Here is a 15,196-nt window from a genome sequence, read left to right on the forward strand (position 1 = left end):
AGCATTTGACTACTAAAATAAATGTGCTGTGTTCTTGTTCCCACAATCCTTTCCTGGACTTGCTTTACTGCCTTCTGGACTGGATTAACATCAAAGCAGCCTGCCCGTCTTTTTAAATTCCTTCCTCTTCATAAGTACCGGTATCCAGGTGATTCACTTTTCAACTTGTTTATTTTACATTTGTTTAGATTTTACACTCAAATGTTACTAGATTATACTGGTTTTTTTTTTTACTTTTGATGACATAGAAACTTAAATTTATAATGTGTGCAACCTAGATCTATGAAATAATACTTTGTTACAAATCTTTTTTGGCCCAACCATACGAATTAACTGAAAAGAAAGCACTGCCTTCCAGCCCCTGTGTGTTTTTTTCAAATACAATGAAATTATTTAAGACACACTCGCTACACTGGCAATCAGCATTATCAAAGGGGTTATTGGTCTGGGCAAGGTTTACTTATGCATCAATAATCCTGTCCAGTTGTGAACCTGAAAAAGTGGTCTCACCATATGCAAATGAACTATTTCACCTGGAAAAGGGGGAGTCCCTATATGTAGATTACTTGTTTCTGCCAAAAATGATATTCAAATTTTTTTTTTAAAAGTTAACTTTGTAATGCCGGGGGGAAGTGGAACCCCTTGATTTACAAAAGTACAAAATGACGAATGCGTTTGTACCAGGGCAGAGGCAACACTGCACACCACAAGCTAGCACCTTAACCTCAATGCAAAACAGGTGGGCTCTGCTGCATTCATGGTTTTAGAGCTTTTAACCTCATCTAATCTCACCGACCGGAGACAGAATCTGTAACAAAAGTGTATCACACTCCCCCCCCCCCCCCTTTAACCCCGGTGATCGGCTGTGGGATGGAGCAGTATAGGCACCTTCCGGCTAATCTAGCAATTAGCTGCTGCCAGTTTGAATCACCTAGCACTGCTGAAAGGTAAGAGATGGTTACGTTAACTGCATGCAGAGAGTTAGAACAGGTGATTGGTTACATTATTTAATAAGAAATACATAAACAATGTAAAGTAATTTCAGTGTAGACAAAATAATCCAAGCATGCAGATTTAGTATCAGAATATTATCAGGAATCCTTCTGGAATAAAACAAATAATGAAAACATGTTTAAATGTCATTACATCTTAAAGGGTACATAAGGACCTTTTTATTTTATTGTGTTACATGTTCCCATGTGTTGCTACAGCTGTTTATGTAAGGTGTGTGTATTGTTTTATTTTATTTTTTTTTACATTTTGACCACTTTTTTAAACTTTTAAATTGCATTCCCTGCCTCAAGATGGCTTCACATATATAACTGACATGGATTTACCAGTGAGCAGGAGGATGATGTACCTCTGCTGTATCCTGGCAGTTTGCATTATGTATGTGTATTTTTAGATGCCTTAGTTTAAAATAACTTTCACTAGGACCCTGACGAACACCTGAATTAAAAGGTCAAAAACTATTTTTTTGTGTCTTTTAATTTTGCAAAACAGCTAACTTACTGTCGGTGGTTCAAATGTGACTTACTGTATACAAATGCAAGGCTAGCCACAAATAAGATACACCACAAAATAAAAGCAGGGCCAGAAACATTTAATGTCAGCCTAGCCTGGCTTGGCTATACAAGCCCATCATGAAGCTGAGCCTGAGAACATATATAATTAACAAACAATGTTTGATTTTATAACTATAATAAATAAAAAAAAGTAATAAAAATGTTCTCAAACAAAAACAAAACCTATATAGTCAAGACATTTTTATTTTTATTTAAGTTAAATGCCTATCAGTTGAAAGAAATACAAGTCTGTTGTACAGGTCAATTGTAAATAATATTATGGTACAAAAAAAGCTTCATGAAATTAAAAATATAGTACAAGAAAAGTCAACATCACTACTATACCAGTAGAAAAGAGCCACACATATGGAAAGACAAAATAATGAACTGTGTTTAGAATAATTTCCTAGATTTAAACCCAAAAGAATCTGGAATTTAAATTTGTCTCAGTGATATTTTCCACCGTGTGAGGTAAAGTGGATATAAGCTAGAAGCAAAACCACAAGTTAGTGTGCAGACCATTAGTAACAAGTGAATGAAAGTCTGATGGATCACTGAGCCATTGTGTATAGTTTATTGCATACACCAACACAATGGTTTGATGAACTATGAGCACTTGAGGATTTTTTTTGTATTGGTATATCATACTAGTGGATGTTCAATAGTTAATGATAATGGTTATTTAAAACAAACAAACAAACAAACAAACACACAAACAAACATGTAAGTGAGCACTACCACTTAAGTGTTCCTAAACATTGGGGCTGTTTTGTTGGCTTAGGGTAACATCTGGAAAGGAGTTTTTTTCTGCAAACTTTTGTATACTTGAATAGTCTAGCATTGCCAGACTCTACAGTGGATGGTGATGTCATACTATAGAGAAAATACAGTATATGTATTTATTAGTAAAGTGTCTCTTTGTAGGAGCCTAGAGAGAACTGCATCCCACCAAGGTTACAGGCAAAAATAGATATATTTGTCATTCAAATAGGAATGGAAAGTGAAATGGTATAACAATTGATTGGAATATTTACTTGACCAGATGGCAAAGGCAATATTTTTAATGCAAATTTAAACCAGGTACATGTGATGGAGAACTTATTTGGTTAGTAGAAAACAATCAAGCTCAAAGAGTAAGCTCACTCTGATTGTGATAACATCAGAGCTAGTGTTTTCCATTCAGCCTTCCATTGAGACGCTGGATAAGACCCTGAGAGATCCTTACTGTACAGCCGTTTAGGAGAGTATGGACTATTTACCCTTCTGAAACTGAAGTAAGAATTCAGAACACTTGCAGTAACCATTTGCAACCGAGGTAAATATTTTATTTTATTTTTAACAATAAATAAAAACGTTTTATTTTAAATGGTATTAACCTGTTGTTGCAATGAATATTTTTCCAATTTGGTTATTTCACAGTTGGACATGTTGACAGTGAATTGTATTGTTTTCATGAAAGTTTTTATTAACAGCTGTGAATATACAGCATGTGCCCTTTATGACCTGTAGTTCTCAACCAGAAACATCTGTGTTGGTTGAAGTTTATCATTTCAATTCATTTTTTGTCTTTATTGGCAACAATAACCATGAATTGTGGAGTGAAAAAAACATATTTTAAATGTTATTCTTAAGATTGAAAAATAACTATACATGTTTGTGACATTATTTATTTATTTATTTTTTAAAATATGCTGGTTATTTTTGACAATAACCAAAGAAAACCTGAAAACTATGTATGCTTATAAATACTTATGGGATAAAATATAAATTGCCTCAGTTCTGGATGCAAAACCAATAAACAGTGTACTAGAAACAATATTGGTTTAATTTTAATGATCTTTCTTTAAAAAAAAACAACCAAACAAAAAAAAAAAACAATAATAATGCAAATGTTAGTTTTACACACCATTTCCCAACTTTTTGCCGGCCAAAACTGAATTTAAGTCAAATGTTACTATAATTAGTTGATTAATACATTTAAAAAAGACATACAGAAGGTTATTGTGCTTCGGGTGAAAAATTATACCAGTATTGTTTGGTCACCAATAACCAGTGAATGATGAAAAAGGAGCAAAATTGTTATACATATTTGAAATGAATAAAATCAGACTTTAAAATGTTGCTATAGCAATGTCTTCTTTAAAATGTTGCTATAGCAATGTCTTTAAATGTTTCTATAGCAATGTCTACTTTAAAGTGTTGCTATAGCAATGTCTATGTTAAATGAAGAGGTATTTTTTAAAAGGTTGCTGTAGTAACACTTTGCTCATGAGACCAGGCTGTGCAGATCGACTCTCAACCCCACTCCCTTTCCACATTCAGCAATCCCATGATTGTCTTTTTGCAGTATGCAGAGACCATATTCATTCCCACACTGCATCTTTTCTGCTTAGCTTCCAATACCGTTTTGGGTAATCAGGGACGAATTTAGAGCAAAAGTTAATCAAAGGACAAACTTCTGATGCAGCATCCTCTGTTCTGATGCAGCATCCTCAGTGTGTCATATTCTTTCAGAAGTCTATCTGAAGTCGGGTATGATCCTCTTTGCCAACTTATTGCACTGCATTGATCAACTCTAAATCTTCTTGTTTTCCAATTTTCTGTCCGCTTCCAGTGATAACAATTGTGTGAGTTAACCTGTATCTATTTTATGTTAAATAGACAGCCACATTTTGCATGGAAAATAATGTATTATTTACAAATGTATCTAATAAACATGACAATTATTTAAATATGATCTTTGTCAAATACAATTTAAAAAAAAAAAAACACTGACAAATAAAGGGCTTGAATATTGGTGTATCCAGTATGATATTCACATCTTCACCCTCATAGTGCAGTGCAAAAGCTCTTCATCTTACTGAGTCCTCTTTATGTAATGTAACCATTTGGATATGCAGGTATATATATATATATATATATATATATATATATATATATATATATAAAATTATTATTATTTATTTTTACTTTTTACAGTTCCGAAATTTGTTTTCGTTTTACACAGAGACCATGGCTTGCTTCACTTGCACACCTTGGGCATCATTAGCTTTTTGTTTATTTTTAATCACTCGTAACCATCGTGGTGATGTGGAGTAATATCCTTGTGATGTTTGTTTTTATCTTTAAAAAGAAAAAAATATAAATGAAAGATGTATTTTTATTGTTAATCCAACTACAGCTAAAAACAAACAAACACTTGGTCAGAACAGAGTTGTAACCCTATTAAAAAACAAAATGCTTTCTAAAAACTTTAATTCAGAAGTGTGATTACTGTAGGTGGTTTGAGGAAAGGTGACATAAATATTTTGTGTGTATATATCTTTTTCTTTTTCAGACACAAAATGAAGATCTCTCCTTTGGCTGTGCTGAGCTGCGCACTGTTTGTCTTCACCTTCCAGGTAAGGATCTCTATGTACTTTAAACCTGTATTATACATTTTAAAACGGTACTAGAAAAGAAAAAATGTCATTTTAAACTTGCTTCAAATGGAATTTCTCTTATTTCTCATGATTTGTGCAATCATTCTGAGTGCTCCAGGGTTTTTTCAGTCTCAATCAACCTTAATGCTACTCATGAGTTAATGTTATGTAATGAAAAGTTAATGAACCGATTATATATTTATTTATTTATTTATTTATTTATTTATTTATTTGTATTATCATTAATTGTGACATACTACACCGCAAATACATTCTATTACTAAGTATAGATAATGAGCCACACTGACTATTATACACACTGACTATTAAACTTTTATCTACATTTAGACTTTGATGTGTATATTTTAATTATGGAATTCTGAAAATACCGAGTATGAAGAATGCACTTTTTTACATGCAGCTCACTGCACAGTACCTTCAAATGAGTTAGGCTAGCTACAGTATTCTTACTGAAATCTTGAAAAAGGGGCATACAGAAGATATCTCATGAAAAACTTGAACGATAGTATTAATGTCATGAGCGGTGTGTGGCAGAAGAATAACAAACTCACCCAAAAGCTTGTGTGTTATCTACATGCCCACATACATACCAGTAGTCATGGTTTTTCATTTATCTCTGTTTGCCTGGCTTTTAGCTTGTCTATAGAATCCCAAGAATTCGGACTGAACAGCCTTCCTTTTTCCATTGAAATGATGTGACAATGTGTCTGACAACTACTTCTAGAGAGAGATAGGTGTTGTTGGCAAAGGTCATTGTTACATGGTTGAAATGGATTAAGAAAACTGTTCTGATGATTTTTAGGATTCTAGCGTTTTTCTATTGCTGGACTAAATATTAAATATTCAAACTTTGTTTAAATGTAATGTATAATGCAAAGAAAACAAATGTACATTTGTATGTGTAATGCAATAAATAACATCTGAAATAAATAAAATACATTCCACTGTAAATATAAGTTTTCCCCCCCCTAGCAAATTGAACATATCCGTATATAATGTAAAATGCAATACAATGTTGAGCCACACTGACTATTATAGAGTCCACACTCAAAAATCACCAGAATATCATCTTTAAATCTCATTTAGATAGAGTTAAAAAAACACATGCAGACATGTTTAAACCACAAAGGAAGATTTTGTTATACGCAGTCAGTTTAGGTTAGACTGTAAGGTTGTACACTGTGTGTCTTTAAATGAGAATGCACATTTTGAATTGCATAAAAGAATATAGCCATAATACCTGAACTGCATGAGTTGAGAACACATAGCTTGTAATTCTCCTGCAGCGGTTTCATTTAGATTTCTAAATACTTTGTTCTCCATATATTTTACTTGTTATATAAACAATACTAAACAGAATGATTATTGTACTCATGGTTATAGCCATAAACAACCCACTTGCCCCCTTCAGGGGCTAGTCAGTTATTCAACTTTACTCATTCATGGAATATCTACAGTACTCCATGAATGTTCATGGATCATCCTCTGCAAATACATGCAGATAAAAAGAAAGACAAAAAAAATGGAATGGGATCGAACTAAATATATTTCAATTGATATCTGTTTACAATAGGTCACCGTTACAGATGAAGCAAGTAAGTATTCTTTTTATATTATATTTACCTTCAAGCTTTCTGATTTATATAAATGTCTGTTTTTAGATCTTTTTAGAAGTTATATATTTACAGCACATACTCGTTTCCTGTTTGCTGCATTTTTGCTAATTTACATAGTACAAGTGAAGTAGATCATTCATTTTTTTGAGGGTCAATTTTCTTAATGCCGTCGGTCATTAAGTCTGTATGGGTGATTTAGTGACCCATGTATTACAATACTCCATAAATTAAAAGTACAATGAAATGAAATCAGGTTGATACATTTTAGGGCAGCAATATTAAGATCATTAGAATATACTCCACAACCTTCATTCATCTGCACTCTGCCTTGCTAGGAGACGAATAAATAAGGATTTGATTTCCAGTTATGAAAAGTGGCATAACACCATCCAACATTTTCTGACAAACTGCTGCTGTGCTGTACTAATGCTGCAGTATTTTGGATGAAGAAACTTTGCTGCAGTACTGCAGAATGTCCCTAATAATTAGGCAGTATTTTGCATTGTAGTGCAATGAGTAAATGCAAGTGTAGTGCTTTATCAAATGCCATTAATGACAACACAAATCATTTGATGATGCATTCCTTTCTTATTATATTGGAACAGTTCAGGTCTGTCAACAGGTGGTGATGCTGAGAACTGCTTTGAAATTCTATGCACTGACTGGAGCTAACAATGCATTATGGCAATGGTTCAAAGTGTAATAATAATGAGTGTTAAATGTATATTTTGGGGCTGGAGAGTGAAAAGATGTTGGGTGTTTGGCTCCCGAGTGGCGCATCCAGTAAAGGTGCTCCACGTGGAGTGCAGGATGCGAGCTATAGTCTGGACGTCGCAAGTTCGAGTCCAGGCTATTCCACAGCTGACCGTGGATGGGAGCTCCCAGGGGGTGGCACATAATTGGCCGATCGTCGCCCGGGGGAGGGGGGTGGGGAGGGTTAGGTCGGCCACGGTGTCCTCGGCTCACCGCGCACCAGCGACCCCTGTAGTCTGGCCAGGCGCCTGTAGGCTTGCCTGTAAGCTGCCCGAGAGCTGCGTTGTCCTCCGACGCTGTAGCTCTAGTGTGAAAAAAAGCAGCCGATGGCACACGCTTCGGAGGACAGTGTGTGTTCGTCTTCGCCCTCCCAAGTCAGCGCAGGGGTGGTAGTGGTGAGCTGAACTTAAAAAATAATTGGCCATTGTAAATTTGGAGAAAATAATAAACATAATTGGCAATGACTAAATTTATAAAAAGAAAAAAAAAAAAATCAAACAGGTATAAGAAATATATTTGTATATTTTTTGTTAGTATGCTATTTTGTATTATAACACTGTTGCATTTTCCAGACTTACCAATGATGCCATATTATGCAGAGTTAATATTTGATGGAAAAATAACTGACAGTATGTCATTCATCATACAATCTGCAAATTTCCCTATTATCCTGACTGGTGATGCAAACAATGTCACCATAACCAACGTTAGCATCACTACAGGTAGGTTTGAGATATATATTACTATTAATTGTATTTATTGCCAAATACTGTAGCTACACTTTTTTTTATAATATTACTGACTCTAACTGTCCGCTTCCGTTTTGCTTGCAGACATATGTTGTTATTTCATTGTATTTGGTTCCTCTTGAGAAATCATGTGAGGCTATGACCTTCCAGCTCTCTCAGTTATATCTTCTTATATGCTGTGCCACTAAGCAGGCCAACAGAGTAGAAAGGTCATCATGTCACTTTTTTTAAGAACCAGGAACCATTTGACTAATTTTTAACCAAAAAAAAAACAAAAAAAAGGCACCTGTAGGTAAAAAGTAAACATTAGCAGGATAAAAAGTTTAAAGTATTGGCATTTCCTTACCATAGTAAAAATGTGTTTCCTCTGTGCTGCGCTTAAGAATGTATTTAAGTATGTATACTGTATATGTAAGCTATACCAAATCAATTACTTTTAGGATCACTGTTAAAAATGATTTACTTTGCAGTCCTGATATAGTAGGAATGTACTTTGCAGTTAGTGACATTTGTAGACTTTGGAAGTCGTATTCATATTTTGTTGTAAACTCCTCTAGTGTGAAAACCAATACATGAAATGAACGTGGTGCTATTGTTGTTGTTTAAGAATGTTCTTGAATGATTTAAACCCAGTTTATAAATAGGCTTTCCATCTGCCAAATGAAATACAGTAAATAAATATGTAATTATATAGTTATTATCTAGCCGCATACATAATACATTATTTCTTACAGCAAAATAGAATTGGTATCATTGACAGTGTTTACATGGACAAGTCATGACAGTTTTCCTCACAATGTTGTTCTGATTTAGGAAAAAAAGTCAGCTGTGCCATTGCAGATTACTCAATTCATAGTAATTTAGGGGAGGGGATATTTAAATATCCGTGTCTGGCTAGTAATTGGGAAAAGAACGACTCTGAATATCGTGAGGAGAGCTTCATGAGTTGCCATGAAGATTAAAACAAAATAATAAAAGAAAAGAATTAACTTGTTGTCGTGTGAATTCCGAATTATCACGCATTACTTGTTTGTGCCTCGTTACCTTTCCAACACACGGACACGCACACAAAAGTATATAAAATAAAACTTCTACTAAGTACAAGTTTTACTACTTAAAAAATAGAAATGCGTAACATCTAAAAGTTTTATTTAATTAAAGTAGACTATAAAAGTATGTGGAAAATGTGGGAACGGGGGGAGGGGGGTTACACTACAATACAATAAAAAACGGTATGATCCTTAGGCCTATATGAAGATAAGATTGAGAACAGGGGGATATGTAAAAAATACATACAAGGTTCCTAAAATAGTCTTGAGTTAAATATGATTTCTTGTAAAACTTATCCAACAAATAGCAACTGTAGAAAAGCTTATGTGATATTTTACCGAGGACATTGTTTGGTGCTTTTTCCTAACAGCACAACATTTACATTCTCTATAACTATTTTATAGATTGCAGTGTCACTGGCCAAGTAGCAGAATGTAGATGCCAACAAAACTATACTTGGAGTGGCCCTGTATGCACATTGTACCCACAATGCTGTTTGAACAAAACATTCTGCAGCATCAGTGTATCAGATGACACACCCACGTGTCAACCTAAGAAAAGGGGTAAGTTATTTTCCATTGGATATAATGTGCCATTGTTTTTTATACTCATATGCACACTACCATCTGTTTGACCCATTTTTTTTTTTTAAATTGAGGTAGATATAAGCTTGCCAACATTAAAATGAGTAAAAGCTAGACTTTTCCATTCTTTTTCAAGGGATCTTTTTCTTACACTTATTTGTTAAAATAATTTTCAAGGAGCCATAAAGGGCTGCTTTCAATACTCTGAGTAGTACTAATCTTGATGTGCCAACAAACATTGGGCTGTGAGACCGCGTCCCTCATCATTTGTCCTAGAGACAGACTCTTGACTTCTGTGTATAATTGGACAAAGAAACCTTAGTCTGACATTTCTATTAAATATGAATTCAAATTAAAATGAAAACTGTTCTCATTTTAAAACAGATAACCAAAAGCTTGCAGATATATTAGGAAATAATAAATGCAAGAACACAAGACATACTAACTTAATTTTGTTACATGTGATTTTATAATTTTACAGTAACTGTGAGGGGAACGTTCATTCTACCTGACACGTTCACAGAAGATCTTAATGACATTAACAGTGCTGCCTACACAGCCCTTAAGCAAAAGGTTGGAGACCAGGTATGTATAATACACCTGTATACCACAATACACTTGCTGTTATAGACTACATTTCAACGAGATTTCGGACTCAATTAACATTATTTTGTTTGTCGAAAGGAGTCAAAATCCAGGAAAAAATACCTTCAAATCCTGCTGTTAGAATGTATTTAATACAAAAGCACTTCTAAACATGATTGTAGCGATAGTCTTTATTTAAAAAATGCATTGGTTTAGAGTTAAGAATCGTACATCTCTTACCAGACAAATGTTGTTTTAACTGGAAGTTCATATTACAGTGAAGCAACGATGCTTAATAGTACGTAGTTAAAAAGTAGTGCTTGTGTTTGATTGGCAGCACTTTAGCACAGCACACATCTTTTCTGTGCTACGAGGGAATCTTAAGGGTAACGTTTAACAAATAATTGCATTTAACCATCCTCGTAGACTGTAGGAACAATTCAAGAATTGATAATTTAGAGATTGTCTGGGTTGATTAGTTCTCTTAATAATAATATTTAATTGACATGTTACAAAGGTCGAGGATTTACTATGAACACACAGTAGTAGTATTTTATTAAGTACACAAATATTAAACAGAAATCAGAAAAGTCAGAAAGTAAATCTCTTAGTCTCTAAGCACCAAACACAAGTCAAAAGCTCTCACTGCATTCATGCTGGCTAGCAGGGCAATTGAAATATGACACCACCTATCTCCTCACACACAAAGTAGCAACTTCCTCAACCCAAGCAAGCTGTGACTTAGGTAGTAACTTGCTCACACACATACATGCCCACATACAAGCACAGCCTCAACTGAAATGATGCAGACAATCTTAGATCACATTAAGCTTATTAATGGTATATAGATTAAGGCTACAGCAAGTTTACTTTTAAAGAAATTCTTCATACAACAATATGAGGTAGATTACTTATAGTTTCATCAAGTTTCACTAAAAGTTATTTCACACGCAAGCAAACTAAATAATTAGCAGTTCAATTCTTTGTGAATGTGTTACAATTAATTAATTTAGTTCCATGAAAGGAAAACGCAACTGGAATTATACTCAACGGTTCCTTGAAGCATAGACTTTTGGTCGGCTGGTTTGGAAACTCAATCTGTTGAAGTGTCCAATACAAAAAGCTCTCCTCTCAGCAACAAAGTCTTCAATCCCACATTGGATCAAACTTTCAGCAACAAAGCTTTCAGTTTTCGATTGAATCAACAAACAGCTGCAACCAAGTCTTAAGTCCTCGGTATAGGATCCACAACAGCGCCCGTCTGCTCTTTCCTCTTCGCTGAATCTTTTAGCTACGCAGGTAGCAGGGCACAGTTTCTTTTGGATACTGTGGTTTTAGGTGTACAGCAGACCCAGACTGGTTTGTCTGATAACAGTCTCTGTAAGTTTTACGGCAGTCCTCCAGCCAGACCTCAGTCTCATTGCTTGTGGTCGTTGACTCGCTTGCAGCTTGCTTCCTTTTCTTGGGTCCATTTTTAGGCAGAGTCCCAGAGTTGCAGCTTCGCTTAGCAGAGTGACAGCACCTTGTTTAGCATTCGATGTAGAGTGCAACATGTTTAGTTCTGCTTGGATATTTATAGTCTTTTCACTCGCTAAATAGCCACTTTCATGAGATCATTTGTGTATCTTGCCTCTTTAAACTCACAGTCCTTTGATGTTTTAATGTTTGTTTTTTTTCCACTGGGACATCACAAGTTTATGTCTTCCTTGCATCAAAACGATTGTTGTTGCACATGTGAATTATTTCTATATAATTCAACAGTCCTTTCAGCCTAATCCAGTCCAGGCACCACCTAGCCCCGGTCACCTCGTTCAGTAGGTCACATAGTCCAGTATTTCTGCAAGAGAGAGGCCCTCTTCTCAGGTTGCCCTGTTTCTCAAGACACACAGTTTCATTAATCCAGTTACATTTCTAATACACATTCATGTATTAATATCATATTCAGGGAGTAAGTCCCACAAGACAAAAGGTAAGCATGACAAGTCAGTACAGTTACATCAGTTGTAAACCCGGGTGGCCACGTTTAGGTGACCAGAACGTTTCTGTAACATCATTCTAAAGTCATTGTAAACGTCTTTTAAGGCAATGTGTGTTTCTGTCATAAAGCTATGGTCAAAAGTTTTGCATCACCCTATATAATTAATTTTGCTTCATAATGTTGAATAAAAACTGCTGAATAATGTTACGTTAACATATTGAATTGCATATCGCTTTGTAGTTTCCCATATACTTATCGAAAAACTGACAAAAATTGAAAAATGTGACATTTCGAAAATCTAACATGAAATACTGTACTATTATTATGGCTTCTGGTAGACTTTTGCGATATCATTTTGTAGTTCCTTTGATTACATGATGTTAAATTTAAAATGATGTTCATATAGTTAAATAAATGGTCTTAATCCTAAAATTCTAGGTGCATATCTTTTGGCCAAAGCTGTAGTACAGTACTTATGTGTGACACCCAAAATATTAGCATAGTCCTTCCTTAATTACCTTTAAGTTGTAAACCCATATTGTGGCAAAAAAGGACAGGGTCAAATAATTTTTTTTCTAGGAACAATAGTGCTACAATCATTGTGTGCTGCCTCTAATTATTGTGATAAACACAGCCATTGTAATGCAATGTATAATAGAATATCATTCAAATTAAAGGTACAATGGAAAGGGTTTAAAATATGTATTACTCTCTTGCCCATGTGTCATTGATCTTACTTAGTTTCCAATATGGGTGTGCAGAGAACCCATTGTTCGAACTCGTACTCAAAAACCAATACTTGGATAAATACTAGTACTCAGTAAATTACTGTAAAGCAAGACTTATTATTTATTATCACATTATATTATTATTATTATTATTATTATTATTTATTTATTTCTTAGCAGACGCCCTTATCCAGGGCGACTTACAATCGCAAGCAAATACAAATACATTCAAGTGTTACAATATAAGTCATACAATAAGAACAAGAAATACAATAATTCTCAAGTGTGACAAACCACATGGGATGTCAATGATGGGGCGGTGATTAATGTACACAGTTGAAGTGGAGACCACTTAGACCAGGTTGCAGATCTGCAAGATGTATTTAGTTATTATGATTTATTTACTAGTTATTTTGTGGTTTATTGTGATGGGGGCTGATTGTGTACAGTACACAGTAAAGTATGATACAATCATGGCTGTTTTGACACTTGCAGCAGGCAGGTTTATTTTATTTATTGTTTTGTTCCCTGTTTTTGGTTTTACACTTTTTGCCTGCACTGCTAATTGTTGCTGTGAACGGGACTCTTACCAGCATCTGCTACATGCACCTGTCTCTGCTGCTAATTAAATCTTCCCTGTCGGTGTGAGCGGCAGATGAGATAAGGACAGAGACGAGGATTTTGACAGTTTTTTGACTGTTTTTGTGGATGTTTGGCTTTAATCATGTGTTTGTCTAAACTGTACAGTAAATCTCCTTTAGGGAGGTGAAATAAGCCTACTGTCCTAACTCCTAGATCTACTCCTAATGTATAGATCTCCCAGACCTTTCGTTCTTCTGTAGCAAAAAAGATTAGAAACAGATTTCTGACTATTGTTCCAATTCTTTTTCCTCTTGTACTCCTGCGTGGATGGGAACTCTGCCTGCATCTTTGTTACAATCACCCTCACTTAAGGTTGCTTTATTTAACACATGCTCTCTTGCTTCTAAGGCCCCGCTTATTGCAGACTTGATCACTGATAACTCCCTTGATTTGTTAAGTCTTACAGAAACCTCCACCCCATTCAATAGGCTACTCCTGAGGGTTACTCTTTTTTTAACAAAAATGCATATACGAGGGTGGGGGTCTGGCACTTATTTACAAATCACATTTGACTCCCTTAGTGATTTCAATCAAGGAGTTTTCTTCGTTTGAGCACCTTGCTCCCTCACCTTTGTCTTTGACTCTTTCTATTATTTATCATCCTCCAAAGCACAAACTATCTTTTATTTGTGACTTTTCTCATTGTTCTGCTCTATTCTGCACTGGTGCAGGTAAAGTTCTCATTACAGGGTATTTCAATATTCATGTTGATTCTCCCTCTTCCCTATGGCTCAACATTTACTGTTTTGTTCTAGAGTGTATGGGACTCTCCCAGTCTGTTTTCCCCTACCCATACTCACGGCATACCTTAGATCCTTTGATTTCTCTGGGCTTTGAATAATCCAATCTCTATATTACAGGTACTACTATCTCTGAGCACTTTTTGCACCCCGGAATAAAAAGTATATTTTCTATCACCCTAAAAACAATCTTATTTCATCTGTCTGAGTTCAGGTTCTTTCTGACTTTCCTAGTGATCATACTGCTTCCACCAATGTCAATGATGCAGTTGCTCTTTATAACTCTAACTTGATCAATGTTATTAATACAGTTGTTCCTATTAGAACTCGATTAATTCCAGAGGATCAATCTTCCTCTTGGTATACCACAAATCTTAGGCATTTAAAATCATCTGGACGCCAGTTTGAGTGTAGGTGGAGGGACACAGGTCTTATGGTACACAGGGAAATTTGGAAATTGCATCTTAAATAGTGCAGTGCAGATCTAATTCTGTGCAGTGCCATCAGATTCATTTGGAATGCTCAGATCCACATCAGTGTGTGTCCTGTGCTGGTTCTAATTCTTCTACAAGTAGTCCATGGAGTTCTGCAGAGTTCTATTCTTGGTCTTGTCCTTTTTCATATTTATATGAGATGTTATACAGAAGCATGGGTTAAATCTTCACTCCTATGCAGATAAAACCCAAATTTATTCTAAAATTAATTCTACTACTGGAGCAGCTCTATCTGCATGTCTGGCCGATATAGAAGCATAGATGTCAAG

At 35.0% G+C, this 15,196-nt stretch overlaps 1 protein-coding gene across 2 annotated transcripts in view; it reads left to right on the plus strand.

Annotated features, from left to right (window-relative positions):
• Positions 1 to 2,715: 2,715 nt before the first annotated feature.
• LOC131737341 (adhesion G-protein coupled receptor F1-like) overlaps positions 2,716 to 15,196 on the plus strand; it is a 33,019-nt gene continuing 20,538 nt past the window's right edge. For both annotated transcript variants that reach the window (XM_059025783.1, XM_059025784.1), the window contains exons 1-6: positions 2,716 to 2,880; positions 4,903 to 4,966; positions 6,582 to 6,603; positions 7,950 to 8,099; positions 9,581 to 9,739; positions 10,242 to 10,345. In XM_059025783.1, coding sequence (XP_058881766.1) covers positions 4,910 to 4,966; positions 6,582 to 6,603; positions 7,950 to 8,099; positions 9,581 to 9,739; positions 10,242 to 10,345 — 492 coding nt within the window. In that variant the 5' untranslated portion in view covers positions 2,716 to 2,880; positions 4,903 to 4,909. The remainder of the gene's footprint in view (positions 2,881 to 4,902; positions 4,967 to 6,581; positions 6,604 to 7,949; positions 8,100 to 9,580; positions 9,740 to 10,241; positions 10,346 to 15,196) is intronic.

The sequence above is a fragment of the Acipenser ruthenus genome, chromosome 6 (assembly GCF_902713425.1).
Source record: "Acipenser ruthenus chromosome 6, fAciRut3.2 maternal haplotype, whole genome shotgun sequence".
Classification (NCBI taxonomy): Eukaryota; Metazoa; Chordata; class Actinopteri; order Acipenseriformes; family Acipenseridae; genus Acipenser; species Acipenser ruthenus.